At 43.3% G+C, this 14,767-nt stretch overlaps 2 protein-coding genes and 1 long non-coding RNA gene across 9 annotated transcripts in view; 1 reads left to right on the top strand and 2 right to left on the bottom strand.

The window, feature by feature from the left end:
• The window catches only part of LOC113033954 (connector enhancer of kinase suppressor of ras 2), a 69,532-nt gene extending 64,472 nt beyond the window's left edge, over window positions 1–5,060 (bottom strand). For all 6 annotated transcript variants that reach the window (XR_003274102.1, XM_026188181.1, XM_026188194.1 and 3 more), the window contains exon 1: window positions 4,755–5,060. Coding sequence is in view for 5 of the 6 variants with exons in the window: in XM_026188181.1 (XP_026043966.1) it covers window positions 4,755–4,818 (64 nt within the window). In the remaining variant the exon portion in view is untranslated. The remainder of the gene's footprint in view (window positions 1–4,754) is intronic.
• Window positions 5,061–5,880: 820 nt separating this feature from the next.
• On the bottom strand, window positions 5,881–7,719 carry LOC113033949 (uncharacterized). Its single transcript, XR_003274100.1, has 2 exons — window positions 7,270–7,719; window positions 5,881–6,880 (listed from the first exon to the last, which is right to left on the bottom strand). It is a non-coding gene; the product is annotated as an uncharacterized LOC113033949 (long non-coding RNA).
• Window positions 6,874–14,663, top strand: hdx (highly divergent homeobox). 2 transcript variants are annotated; one of them, XM_026188150.1, is made up of 11 exons: window positions 6,874–7,006; window positions 9,528–9,689; window positions 9,810–9,956; window positions 10,224–11,381; window positions 11,460–11,516; window positions 11,624–11,770; window positions 12,415–12,613; window positions 12,703–12,782; window positions 13,731–13,823; window positions 13,988–14,110; window positions 14,193–14,663. In XM_026188150.1, exons 2-11 carry the CDS (start codon window positions 9,624–9,626, stop codon window positions 14,451–14,453), a joined length of 2,331 nt encoding a protein of 776 aa, XP_026043935.1. In that variant the 5' UTR covers window positions 6,874–7,006; window positions 9,528–9,623; the 3' UTR covers window positions 14,454–14,663. The 2 variants fall into 2 exon arrangements, with proteins under 2 accessions (XP_026043935.1, XP_026043926.1); XM_026188141.1 differs by having other exon boundaries at window positions 12,406–12,613.
• Window positions 14,664–14,767: the final 104 nt, after the last annotated feature.

The following is a 14,767-nucleotide window of genomic DNA, read 5'->3' as shown; positions in this document are numbered from 1 at the left end:
GTGAAACTCACTCACGAATGGTCTATCAAGTCTGCCTTAGAAAATACCAAACTTAAGATTCATTACTTTAGAGCTGGCTTTTTGTCCATCAAGCTCAAGGCATAGCTTTTGAAATACCTCAAAGGTAAATTTCAGCTGCTTGGGATAGGTAAGGTTCAGAGCGTAGATTACTCCCATCATCAAAGCACAGGATCTGGCAACATCAATCCTCTCCAGGATCTTGGATCCCTCAACGATGATGGTTGCAGGCCCATCACCAATGATAGCAATCTTCATGATTTGCATTGCAAGGTCTGCGTTGAGCTCCTCCTCATCCTTGTAGGAGAAATAAAATGTTAGGATGTATAAAATACATAGCTCAAGCACTTCAGGATGACGTGCATAAGGGAATGAACTACTACAGGTAGGAAAATAAGCTAAAACAGGTTGTCTTTTGTGTTTTTCAGTGATTTTACTTTGTCATTCTGTAATTTTTAAAAGCTAAATTAAACCATAATCCAACGTTTAAAATAAAAAATGTCTTGTTTTTCACAGTTTTGTTTTTCCACTTTGAAAAGAAAATCTAATAAATCATTTTTAAGGGTTATTCCACTTCTAAGTGAAATTTTATCTATTGCCATATTGTCACAGTTAGAAAGTGAGAAACAAGCCTTTTGTAAACAGCACACTAATTCTCCTGATCCGGAAGCAATCCATTTGCTTTAGCAGAGCATAAACAATGTAAGTGAATAGCAGGTGCTAGCATGTTGTGTGCAAAAGTGATTAAAATGACTCAGTAATGAAAACAAATATTTCTTGGGAGCTCAGTAATCATGTTCACGGCAAATGAAAAGTGCAAAAGTAACACGGAAGATTTGCAGAAGCTGATTTAGACTTGAGACTACATTGCAGTTACGACAAACACCGCTGTAAACATCCACTGCATGGTGCATGGATATAACGCAACAGTTGAAAAAGCCTCCAGCTTCCATAAACAAACACACACAGCCACTACTATACAAGCATAGTAAGCTGCAGTAACAATGGATGGGTCTTTGATTTGTTGAAGAAATATTGCACAAATAGCATGTTGGTTTATAGACACTGGTCGGCAGTGGCTTCAACTGCTGTGTTATAACCATGTGGAGGCTTACAGCAGTGCTTTGTCGTAATGTAGTCCCAAGTCTAAATCGGCTCCTGAAAATCCTTCATGTCAATTCATACTTTTCATTTGCAGTCAGCATGATTCATGATTCTGAATTACTCAATTCAAGCTTACTTGTTAAAGCTTACTTCAGAAGGTCCCTTGGTATTCGATACCAGGAAAAGATGATGGTTTGAGCCTTTGTCCTGGCAAGAAACACAGCAAAGTAACTGAATATTTCGGTGAGATTCCCACTTTCTTTAGAAGGCTGACCACGTCTTAACTGGAACCCCTAGATCTGCAACGCCAGGACAGTGTATAACACCAGAAAGTCGTGCCTGCACAAAAATACAAAAGATGGTATTTTCAACTTCACCTGTGAGTCTTCAATACAGTGAATAAGTTTCACCTGTCAAAGCTGTGTGAGCTAGAACCAAACATTCAAAACTACATAGACCTGAATACACTGGGTGCTGGAAAACTAACTACCCTACCATATGCGGCACAGTGCACTTAAGTCTGGTCTTTTACCTGTGAAAATAGGCCGAGCAGCCGGTGAAGAACCGCTCTTAGCGGTCAACAGACACACCGGACTAATGGCGACCGCACTTCCTGCGCAGAAGCCAATGGGGTTGAACTTCACCCCGTAACGTTACGAAAATTTAGAAGCGTTTCTTAACAATTACTAACATAAAATGCTTCCCTTCAAAAAATAAATTTCACATTTCAAAAATAAAATCACAGTGAACACAACTTAGCTTGGCTAGCTACGTTAGCATAGTAGTTTGCGCCGGGGCTAACAACGTCCGCTATCTTTTAATAATTATAAGACAATTACAGTGGTCTGCATTAGAGTAACGTCAGTGTTACATTTTCCAAAAAGAGCCCAACAATTTATGCTATCGTGGAATTAGCTGCTGTGTGTATATTAAAACACACAAACGCGGGGGCAAGCTAAGATGTATGTTATGTATGTTACGTCGTTGTTTTAAAGTAAACTAACAAAATCCAGAGCGACTGCAAATATGTGTAATTTCGCATAAAATTACTCACCGTTCGCGACGAACACAGCTCTTGATAAACCTTGAACACGTGCTGTTGAATATGTCCGCTTGAGTAGAAGAAGGGAACTGTGAGCTGTTTACACATCATCAAGTTGTATTTTACATCGACAGAACTTAAAATTATATTGTTTTTTGATTAAAAGAAGATTTTAAATTCAGACAAATCACGATTATATATTGAGTAAAGAGGCATAATTTATGTGTCACCCGAACTCAATAAAATAAAAATTTTAATTAGGAAGTCTAACAGTATTTATGAACTTGATTTTTCATTTCACAACAACATATATATGTAAGTAATGACTAAAGGTCACATTAATTACTTTTTAGAGTGTACATAAACGGACAGATTAGCACTAGCTTTTCACATTTTACTTTGTTCACGCAAAAATAAGATGCCTTCCACTGGTCTGTTATAAATCCCTGCAGGGGGAAAAAACAAGGGGGAAGGAGCTTCACAAGAACAGGGATGACACTGTGAGATGCTGGCAAACATCTATGAAAACGAGCCTCCGAGCTTCATGTGAAAGAGGCCGGGATGTGGCTTGTTTTATGTGACCAAGATGAAACAGTTCTCCTTCAAAGGGTTGGATGCAAATGTGGACATATTTCTTTGCTTGTCCTTCACTGAACATAAAGTTGTTTTTTTTTTTATAAACAGTGCTTTAAGACGTCTAGGATTTGCATGTAACAAAACGTGAAAAATCGTGAAGCATGATCATTTGTACTCATTATCGAGCAGGTGGATTTGAATCGTGGCACTGAGTTTCTTTCCTCGTTTTTTTCTTTTCCACACTGAGAGCTTTTAAACTGCAGTGGGATGCGATGGCTTAATGACGATCACAACATGACAGTGGAAATTAGACCCACCAGCTCAACAGTTATGTTCTGTTTTTCAGGGTTTTTTTTCTTGCTGATCAAATGGAACCTGGGCTACATGTGGAGAGAGGGTTTGTTTACACTGGAGAAACTGCAAATAAGGTGGACATCACTTTTTTGTTGGCACTGGCTCTGTAAAAGGGGGTAAAAGCTCTGATCACTTGCTTCTCGACATCTTGTGAGCAAATGTTTCTTTTTATTTTGTGTTCTGTTTCTGTTCTCCAAGTTGCGATATCTATTCACGATTTGGCCTGCCCCCATGTAATCTCACATAAAACAAACAAACAAACAAACAAAAACATTAAAAGAAATCCGCTCAGCCTCTCTTAATATGCAGTGCCGAATGAGCACTCCACGGATCAGAGCATGAAGCTGGAGCTCCACTGGCTGAGGCCGAGGAGAAAGAGAGAGGTAGAGGTAGAGGGGAGCATAAAAACCTGGAACAACGTCGTAATCACTTTAATGTAACGCATCCCAAAATAATCCCTTTCCGCGTACTCAGATGGTGTGTTGGCTATACCTTGACTCTCCAACCCAAGAGATCACCGCTTGGCCGTCACACGAGGAAAGTAGTGGTCCCAAAAAGCCACACAGGGACTTGGGGATCGAGCACATCTCTACATTAAATACCGAACCTGGCCACTGCATATATAATTCAAACACACACTCGCAAAGTATCTGTTACACTCCTGTAACAGTCTGAGTCATCAAACAAGGAGCGATTAAGTCATCCTCTTAAGTAAGGGGTTGCGGACACCCTCCCTTTCCATTTCTATTGTCTGTCAATAGGCCTACCACAGTTTCTCTCACAGCTTCTGTAGATGACCATGTGTGTGAGAACACCACCTACCACCGCCACCAAACACACACACACACACACACACACACACACACACACACACACACACACACACACACACACACACACACACACACACACGCACGATTAGGGATTACTCATTCATACTGTCGCTTTGAAGGGACTTAACTCGTGCCAGCAAAGCGAGCAGCAGGGGGAAAAAAGCAAAAAAAAAAAAGCGAGTGTGATCGCTGCGTTTGCCTTATATGGCAGGCGGCATTGCGCTGTCCACGGTGCTGAAACGGGCTGGCGTGAGCCACTGGAGGGGGGGGGGGGGGGGGGGGGGGGGGTGCATGCAGCTAACTACATTAATCACACACGCACGGTTGGCACGCGCACACATGCACGGCGAGAGGTGACATGGGTTTGATAAGGGCATGTGCCAGTGAGCGGAGATGACATATCTTCAGCATTCATTGATGAGAGAGATGCCGCCACCGCTGCCATATATGGCTGGGCTTGCAGGAGATGCGCTCTCAAGCAAGCCAGATGACAGAATGACAGAAGCCTGAAGTCCCCGCTTCTTAATGGGGGGGGGGGGGGGGGGAATCCATGCTCGAACGCATTTCGGTCCACTTTAGTGACTTTAATCAGTCTCCGAGTGGTCTGGCGCAGGGTACAGGTTTGGACAAGGAGAACACACATGCACAGAGCGTGGCCCTCTGCTACTCATCACCACCACCATCATCATCACCATCCTCATCATCATTATCGTTATCGTCGGTCTAACCACAAGCAGCATGAAAACGTTAGAGCATGGTGCAACAGGGAGAAAAAAAGAAAGAGAAAAGGGGGATGGGGGGGATGGTGGTGGGGTATCCAACATTACCTTTCATCCAGTCCAGCACCTGCTTTGGTGTCCATTTACTTATAGGTTCCATAACCAAAGCCATGGTGTCACAGTCTATCCGAGATGAACGGCGCACAGCTCAATGCGGGCGACATAAAACGACTTGTCAGTCACATCTGGAAACACGGAGCGGAGTGGCTAAATCTGTGGGGAAACCAGACGTGGTCGGGTTTATTCTCTCCATCGGAGCATGGCCGCCTGCAGAAAACGGTGAACTGGATGCGGTGGTGCAATCCACACGCGCACACACGGACACGCACACACACGCTTTTCTCCTCTTCTCTCTTCGCTTCTCCCTCTCCCTCCCTCCTCTCGTTCCCTCGCTCTCTCACTCTCTCGCTCTTTTTCTCGTGCCTTCCCGCCAGCCAGCAGCCCCGCGCTCTGTGAGAAGTGGATTCGGTGGGCGCACAGGGGATGGAGCGACCCCTCCCCTCCCTTCCTTCTCCTCTCCTCTTTTTTCCCCCTCCAGCCCGCCTCGCTGCAGCATCACTAGGGCCACCACTCATAATACAGACCAGGGAATGGTGCAACGCACACCATATAGGGAGGATCTCTCTCGGTCTCCCTCCCTCCTTGCCTTACATACACATGTACATATACACAATGTGGGAGGGGTGTCTGGGGGTTGGGGTAATGCAAACAGTAAATAAACAGCAGACTATGTAGCAGCAACACCCTGATAAATAATATATGAAATGCAGTAGGTTCTACTGAATACAAGAGACGGTATAAGTAGGGCACTTGTGGAAATTTTCAGAAATGATCATTAATTATGTTTTTTTTTCTTCCCAGCAAAGAAAGAATTCGTCAGCGCTGCTTTGCAATACCACGTCTGCGCGTCAGCAGCTCGTGCCGCATCACATGGCAAGCAGGTGTAAGATTTTTCTTCTTCTCCTCCTCCTTTTTTTAAAGTTCAGTCTGTGAGGAAATCAGCATCAACTTTGTCAGGCGTTGCTGCTCGCTGTGTGGACCCTAGCTGGGAGGAACAGCGCCCCCTGCTGCGTACCTGGGAACCAGGTGACGTCATGGATTACAGCAGCGCCCGCTTCCACACACATCCACACCACCAACTTCCACTCACGATAGATACCGTTTCAGGTCATCGTTTAGGAATGAGAGACATCTTTATTGAGAGAATTAATTAATTAATTCGGCAGAATTAAAAAAAAATTAGCAACAGTACAAAGTGCTTACGTGACCCTTCTTAGTGGCAGTTTATATTAATAATGACTCTAGAAGTCATCTAAATTAAAACGAGATTCAATTATTGTTTTATAATATTTGCAATTGACAGGCAAGTCTTTGTTTCATTGTCATAGATTCAAAGTAAAACAAACATCAAATATCAGTTTCTCATACAGAAAAATCTCTATTATAGAGGTATCTTACAATAAAAGCACCTTGAGGTGACTGCTGCTGTGATTCGTTTATGTCCAAAAATGGTAATTGAATAGAAATCAGCACCTATTTTTTTTATAGCACCGAGTCTCCGTGTTGATTGTTAGTGTTACCTATAAACTCCTTGGCTGTAACAGGTACTGAAAATCAGCTACGTTGTGGACCTTGCTGAGAGTGCATCCAAACTTATGTTAGATGAGGTGCTTAAACTTTATTACTATAAACAGTAATTCAGTTCACATATATATGTTTTGTATCTTCATTATCATAACAAATTCATATAATGAAAACATATGTGCATATTTACACCATCTTAAAGTTTTATAAGTGTAGATTTTACATCTCCAAAAGCAAATTCTAATATTCAGCGAAACGTATAATAACTCATGAAGACCTTAGCCAGAACTCTAAACACATCTGCAATCAAACAAAGTGTGCGTGGGGGGGTTGTTGTGTTATTTTTTTGCAGCCTGTAGTGAAACAGTTCCTCCTTGTGCAGTGCTGTAGAGGGCAGTTTAAGTAAGAGATATCCAGGTGAAGAGAAAACGAGGCATTCCCCACCCAAACTTTCCACTGCTTCCATGTCTGTGACCTCCTCCTTCCAGCAGTCCTGTGAACAAAGTCAATGGTGGGCGGGACTACGGTGCTCAGTTTTCAGCCTGTTCCGAACGTGACAGCGATGATCTCGAGCTCCCATTGGCTCCTGTCTGCAAATACGTCACAATCATGATTAGAATTGATGATCGGACGTTCTGATTTCATTGTCTAGCAAAGGGGACTGGTGAAGAAATCTGCTGAATTTGAGCGTTCGTCTGATTTTAACATCAAAAATGGTATGTAGGGACGTGATTTTTCCTTTTTGCTTCAGGGTACCCCAGAACGCTTTGTAGCCTGGCATCCGCTCGAAGCCAGGGTCAGTGAGAATGATCCTGCCGCGGTCGGGAAATCACAGATTTGAAGGAAAAGTTTAGCTGCAGCTATCCATTGGGAGAGCTATGCTAATGCTAGCTAACGTTGGCTGGCTCAGACATGGCCGCTCGGGCCTGCAAGCTAACGTAGGCTGTCTGTGTTGCCATTGTGACAAAGCGGTTCTTACCCGGTCAGTTTACTGTGCGGGTTTTCGACCGTAAAGTTATGGCACGAGCCTCCCGTGCGGTAAATCCGCGCCGGAATCCGCCGTTTCCTGACGTGCCCACAATTTGTTTGCTAATTCTCTCCTTAATGTTTCCATATTGACTGTAGCCATGCGCAGTCAGCCTTTCAAAATAAACCTGCCGCCTGCTTATTGGTCGCACAACATTCCCGTATGTGACTTTTGTTTCAAACAAAACATTTCCCAGCTCTGCTTTAAAACTTGTTCGCCTTTGTTTTCCCAGCTCTGTGAAAGTCCGCGTGGGTTTTTTTTTACGCTAATTTGGCTACCGCTGTTTTCTTCCTCACGACCCCGTCCTAACGCAGGACAGCACTGCTACGAAACTTGCACACATTTAAAAGTCTCACATTTAACTCAGCCATGTTAATAAATCAGTTTGTAACAAATGGACAAGGTTACCTGTGTGCCACTTCATTACTCATGACGGTGTGTACAATTAAATTGAAGGCTGAATGGCTCTAACAATTACCAGGAGTTTCAACAGGACCATTTGTTTTGTTTTTGCCAAAAGTCAGGCATAACGTTATCATTTATAAGTATGTAATTATGAATTTTGGATTTATTAAAGTACTCTTAGTGGTTTTCATTTGACAAAACAAGTACTTGTTTTGATTAGTATTTTGAGTATTTTAACTGCACTAAAATTACGCAGCTGCTCAAATGACTGAGTACTGTTATGCTATTATAGTACTGGACTATTATAACTTTTATGCCCTGTGCCCTCTTTCCTTTGCATTCTGCTTTCAAGGAGCCAGACTGTCTTTTAATTTTGCAGTTATCCGAGAAATAGTTCTGCAAGATTTTCAATGTTTTTCTTTTGAAATTGTTTATTTTTTTCACTCTTTTCCAATCCAGTTGGTGCACCTGAGCATTTTCAGAGAGATGCTGTTTTTGTTTGTTTGTTTGGTTGTTTAAACCACTTGACTATGACTCATTCAAGCATAAAAAAGGCTCTTAACTCAATGGATGAACCGGTTTCATATCTACACATAACAATTTAGCAAAGAACTGTTTTTAAATTGTTAAAATGTTATTTGTTACTAGCAGTCTGTTGCAGAATCACATAATTTGTTGTCATTTCTTTAATTTAATTCACAAAAAAATCCCAAACATAACAGAGTTTGACAGGTGATTGCTAACGAGAGGTTAGTTGACAACTTGGCATATCTTGGTGTGGTGTGCAGTGTATCCAAAAAACAAAAACAAATGTGAGGAAATTGGACAAGTAGAGGTTGGAAAAAAATGATGAAAAAGCCTAACACAGGACCTGTGAAATGCATCTGACCTTCAGCTGAATCATCTGTTGTTCAGAGAAGCCTCATTAGAAATGGTCTCAGTCGTAGGTAAGGAAGGAAAACAAGGAGAAAGAGGGAGAGCAAGAACTGGACTGAAAATCAGTGGCAACAGGTCTGATGGAGTGCCAAATCCAAATTTGAAATTTCTGGTTCAGTTATGAGAGAGAGGTATGACAGCGAGGATTTATAGCCATCTGTAAAATACAATGGAGGCTCTGTCATGGTTTGGTGCTGCATTTCAGTTGGTGGTGTTGTCATGCATGGAAGCTGTCTGACTGTCAACAGCTTCATTTTTCAGTATGGCAATGATCCCAAAACAAACTGCCAATGCGATAAAAGCATACCTGGATAGAAAAACACTATCAGTCATGGATTGTCCTCCCCAGAGCCCAGACCTCAACATTATTAGAGCACTGTGGGATGGTCTTGACAGAACAGAACAAAAAGCAGCCAACAAGCAAAGAATAGGTTTGAATGCCCTTCAGGAAGCCTGGAAAACTATTCCTTAAGACTACCTGAAGAAATGACAAGAAAGTTTGGCTCAGGGAGTCCAGGCTGTGCTGAATAATGAAGGTGGTTGCACCAAGTATTGGCTTTAAAGCTGTACCTCTGTCTTTGCCTTATATACTGTATTTATATAGTTATATAAGGTGAACCATATGTGTTTCAGTTAATCACTGCACTTATTTCCTATTTTCCGAGCAAAATATAAAGAAACGAGTGGTGGCTCAAGACTTTTTTGTTACGTATATAGGTGTGTGTGATAAAAGTGATTTCATTTCTGGGGCTTTTTTTGTCAATCCACACTGCTAAATGGAGTAATGTTTTTTTTTCCTTTTCTTTTACTATTTATACTCTTTGTTTACACTTTGCAAGAAGGTGTTGTCTGCTTTGCTTTCTCCTCAGCCACACTACCCAGCGGCACGTCGGGTACACTGAGACAAAATGGGCACAAACAAAATAGTGCAAATGTAGAAATACGGAGGTTTCGCTTTGATCTGCATGGCTGCCCCGTTCCCCTCCAGCAGTAGAATGGATGCGTGGCCACAAAGGCGTGGCCTGCAGACGGTGAGTACATCAAGAGTTTCTGTTGGTTTTAGCCAAAGAAAGAAAATTCCATAATTAAATAATTAAAATTTCTGCGAGCTGGGACTTAGTAGTAGTAATTATCTTTCCTTTTCCCCTAAGATGAACCTGCGGTCAGTATTTACGGCTGAGCAGCAGAGGATCCTGGAACGTTACTATGAGAATGGGATGACCAATCAGAGCAAGTCTTGCTTCCAGCTAATACTGCAGTGTGCTCAGGAGGCCAAATTGGACTTCAGTGTTGTCCGGGTAGGCCCATAAAATGTGCTTGTGCGTGTGAACGAGCAGTAGGGAACCCTTTGCTATGATTTATGCTCTGTTTCGTTTTTATTAAGGAATGTTCATGTAATGCCGCAGCAGGTAATCAAGGCAGTGAGTCAGATCTATACTATGCGAGCTCTTCATCTAGTGTAGAGTCATGAGTTATTGCCCTCACTTAGCAGAATTAGTTCCCCTAATGTTTTGCAGAATGCTTTTTTAAGTGATGTTACTGAGCTGATTGCTCTCTCCCTGCAGACATGGGTTGGCAACAAAAGGCGTAAGCTCGCCTCCAAGGTTCCCCAGAATGGAGGGGTGTCTCATTCCTTATCTAGTCATGGACTAGCTGGGGGAATGCTCTCCAATCACACATTGGCCGGAGGTGCTTTGTCCAATCACAGCCTAGCAGTAGGAGCGCTGCTTCCTGCTGACATGACTGCAGCGCGGAGCATCCAGAACCGCGTGCACCTTCTCCCTCCATCCTCGTCCTTCCCTTCTGTGTCGTCGACACCTTCCCCGCCCTCATCTTCCTCACCCCTAAGCAGTGGAAGCAACAACAACAATGATGTAATACTAACAGGGATCTACTCTCTGAACCCTGGCCCTCAGTCCCGACCGAGAGCCGCGGCCCCACCGCCTCAGTCAGACTCTGACCTCTCTGCGCACACATCCTCATCTCTGATGAACCAGGTGCTGCAGATCAGGAACAGTTCCTCCTCCTCCTCACCCGTCCACTCCAAGTTAGTGTCACTTTCTCAGAATCTCCCATCCCTCACTTCTGCCTCAGGGCCTTTAGTCTACACTGCAGTCAGAAAAGGCGCTTTATCCCTTGGGGAGGGGGGGGTAAGCGCAGGAGCAGGGGTAGTACCTCACAGCTGGACTAGACAATACGGTACAGCGCAAATTCGCCCTTGGTCCTCTTCCTCACAATCCCAGACTCAGCTTCAGCCCAGACCTCACTCCAACCCACAACCTCAGCCGCCTGCTCCGCAGAAAACTCGGGTCTCCTTGCCAGTTCACAACGCCGGCCCCTCCTCTGATCAGACACCTCGTATTCAGCAGGTTTTCACCTTGTCAGAAAAGGGCGACAGGGACCGCCTCAGACCCGGACCAAAATCAGCTCGTAAAAGCCAGGAAACCCACAGGTCAGCACCTCTGGACACCAGTCATAACTTCTCCATTGCCATGGAAACTGGAGATGAAGAAGATGAGTGGCAAAGGGAAGAAGAGTTGGCAAATATGGCCGCTCAAACACACATCCACAGGGAGCAGACGTCAGCCAGCCCAATCGGGGCCGAAGTGTCTGTCGTGCGAGGAAACCACACACCTCCGATGACGAGCTCCAGACCCGCATTGCTTCAGGGCAGCTACTCCCTCACAGCACAGACCTCACTTACAGGGGAATCCAGCTCACAAGTAGGAGCGGTTTTATTGCTGGTACATTCGTCCCTTTAAGTGAGTTGACAGATTTAACCTGCGTGTCTTTGTGTGCAGACTGCAGTTGGTGTATCTGCTGCCCCCTGGGTTATTAGCAACTCCAGAAAGAGAACAGTAAGCGCTCTAAAGCACCACATTTATGCACGCATGTAGCATGCTGGAAATAAGTAATACAATTATAGATGCGAGACATGTAGTCAGACAGGTGTTTGTGTTTTCAGCTGCAGGATCGGACCCAGTTCAGTGATGGGGATCTTATCCAGCTAAAGCGCTACTGGGACCGAGGCATGACCAGCCTGGGCTCAGTGTGCAGGGAGAAGATCAGCGCTGCAGCAAACCAACTCAATGTAGACACTGAAATAGTCAAGGTAGCCAACTCAACAAGAAAGAAATAGCTTAATGTATTCTAGGTTTGGAAGAATCAAAAAAGAGACATGGCATTGCATACGCTACAAAACAAATGGTAAAGCTTTGGGTCTTCAGTTGTTCACTTATTTATGACATTTAGTGGAAACAGGACTATTTAACTTGTCTGAGCTCTTGAGGGCTGTTAGAAAGGAGAAAAGAACAACTTTTCTGGGTCAGGCTTTCTAACTTACTTGCACAATGTTGTGTAAAAGTCATGCTGTTATATATCAGGGCCACAGCAGGAATGCTGGTAGACTAAATATAGTCTCTAAGTCCTGACACACACACATGACCCTGTGCCATCTCACTTACAAGGATATTTATTGCAAGGAATAAAACTTTTGCCTTCAGAGTTACAGTAAATTAGGACTATCTTCAGATCACTGCAAAATAATTTCCTTGCTGCAACTGGTGCAGTTCACCATCTGACCTTGCCTTCTGACTTTGGTGATTGGATGAATCAGTGTTAGAGAATCTTGTTACAGATCAAAGAGGCAGTCCATTTGTTTAATAAGCGCACTCATAGAAAATCCGGGTATGGAAATATACCGGACACCTGCTGATACTTATCCCGGTCTCCCATTTGTTCTCACATGATTTACAGACATGGATCAGTAACAGACGGAGGAAGTACCGTCTGATGGGTATTGAAATCCCTCCACCCAAAGGTGGGCCTGCTGTATTCACAACCTCATCGCCAGGAAACCAATCGCCAGTGTCCCTCAGCCCTAACGAGGAGCGCCTCAGAACCCCTGAAATCGGAGATGACATGAACGATGGCGGCTCTGTGTGCCTGTCTGAGGGTGAGGCCGCTGATGCCGTCCGCACATTAACACATCCTGTGTACAAACCGTGCATCCCGGCATTTACGCAGTATCTATCTCAAACCTAGATGGCACCATCGATTCACAACACAGGGATGGAGAGGATGGAAACGATCTGTCCAATGCTGCTCCAATGGCCAATAATGTGGTACTTTATGAGTTCTTCTTTATATTAGAGCCTCATTAGCTTTTGTGATTTGTAGAATTCATATTAACATGTAATGATATGAGTTTAGCAATTAGGCTGAGAGTTGTCTGCTAAAACTGAAGCTAGTTTGGTTGACAGCAACTATAATTCACTGCAGTATTAAAGGGGATGCTTGGAGTGCAGTCTGTTTACCAGAAAGATTAAACCGCTAACTCCTTATAATGTGTTTCAGTACAAGCTTTAAAAATGTTGGAGATCTTAACATGCAAGTCTGTGGATGTCAACTCACTTTTAGAAACAGCCTCAGGTCTCCATTAAAGGAACTGCACATAGCAGTGGCTACATTTTTCTGAGTCTTCAAGGTTGCCACCCGGTGACTCGCAAACTTACATCACAATGTGCAATGTGCTTAGTCAGCCTTTTTTCAAAGGGGACTTTTCAACATTATAGTAGAGCTAATATTATGTTCATACATTAAGCTTTAGAGGATTTTAATTAGTACCCAGGAGAAATGTAGCAGTGTATAAAATCAAAAGCAACCTAGTGACAAATACAATGCTTACGAATACATTTCTTGACCAATCGCAGGCACATTTTTTTTATCTTAGCTTGTTGTGATTAAAGGGTCACCATGTAGCCAATAATTGTATTTATTTTTCTCTGCCTCAGCTCATTTTTCTAAATAATAGTTCTAGAGCACTGATTAAGATGACTGTTGGGTTATTAGGTTTTAAATGAATTAGTTTTAAATAATTGTAAAAGCCTTTTCATTCTCATTCTCTGGATTATTTATTGACGAGGATGATGGTGATGTATTGTTTACTTAATTGAGGAGAGGCTTCATGTAATGTGTATAAGGGTATAATTATCACCGAAACTGTTGGAAATCATTTTTCTTTGCTCGTTTCCAGAGTTTAAAGTGATTTGATGTCTGTGTTTTTTTAACAGAAGATCGAAGTGATCGATGAGGACGAGGAAGCCGATGAGGATGAATTAGTGGCTTCGGACCTTGAGCAAATGCAGAACCTGCTGGAATTCAAGGTGAAAACACCCACACAGACTGTGACACATTCACAAAGCATTGCTCACGGTGCTGTAAAAGCGGCAAGGATAAAATGCACGATGCTAAATGTGCTGTAACCTGAATTAGCATTATTTTAAATTCTGAATGGATTCTTTGCCTTGTTTGGATCCTTCTGTTTCAGCATGAGGAAGTCCAGTTCTTGGAGAATGAGCTAGAGAACCAAAAACAAAAGTACCAGGATCTTGCAAGCTTCACAAAAAGCCTGCTCAGTGCTGTGAGGAACAATGACCTGGAGAGGCAGCAGGTATGTTCACAGTCTTGTTTATATGTTAAATGAGAAAAGCTTATTATCAGTGTCTAAGCTGAGTTGTGCCGTGCATGTTTAGGAACTCATGGCCAGTCTACCTCAGCCTTCAGACCAGGAATGGGACATGACCGTGGACAGAGGAGCCCAGTCTCCTGCTGAGTCAGCAGATGAATCCTCCAACCACAGTAACCCCCAGGCAGCCTGCGCGAGCTTCAGAGACCCTCAGCTGGCCCAGGCAAACGAAGTCCCGCTGGTCACCATGATCAAAGATGATACTGATGTTGCCGAGCCCTCTGCATCAGAGGAGCAAATGCAGGAAGCAGAAGCAGAACCAGAGTGACACAGACACACTTATAGAGATGTTTCCTCACTCCAAAAAGAGGCTTATTTCAAACTATAGAGACTGTAGTGTCTAACAATTACAAAAACACTCTTGGAAAAGTCACACTCCACGCCCAGTGCCTGTGGATTGACGCTTCACTTATGACTGTTGGGCTTTTTTACTGCATATCATTCGCCTTGAGAGAACAATAAATGACCTCTAACTTAACTTTGTCTCGTGTTTTGTTTTTCTCATGTATTACTGAGTATGAGTAGGAAATTATGTAGGAATTTAAGCTGTAAAAATACAACTTCTTAAAAACATTAACAAAC

The sequence above is a fragment of the Astatotilapia calliptera genome, chromosome 2, assembly GCF_900246225.1.
Source record: "Astatotilapia calliptera chromosome 2, fAstCal1.2, whole genome shotgun sequence".
Lineage (NCBI taxonomy): Eukaryota > Metazoa > Chordata > Actinopteri > Cichliformes > Cichlidae > Astatotilapia > Astatotilapia calliptera.
The sequence above is the reverse complement of the archived record's forward strand: the minus strand, read 5'-3'. Positions and strand labels throughout refer to the sequence as shown.

What these genes read in the sequence shown, in the direction of transcription:
- hdx (XM_026188141.1), top strand. Translation starts at nt 9,624, where the DNA reads ATGGCTGCCCCGTTCCCCTCCAGCAGTAGAATGGATGCGTGGCCACAA. An exon ending in CAGGGGAATCCAGCTCACAA is followed by an intron (nt 11,382 to 11,459) that starts GTAGGAGCGGTT and finishes CTTTGTGTGCAG; the next exon opens with ACTGCAGTTGGTGTATCTGC. An exon ending in CTCTGTGTGCCTGTCTGAGG is followed by an intron (nt 12,614 to 12,702) that starts GTGAGGCCGCTG and finishes TCTCAAACCTAG; the next exon opens with ATGGCACCATCGATTCACAA.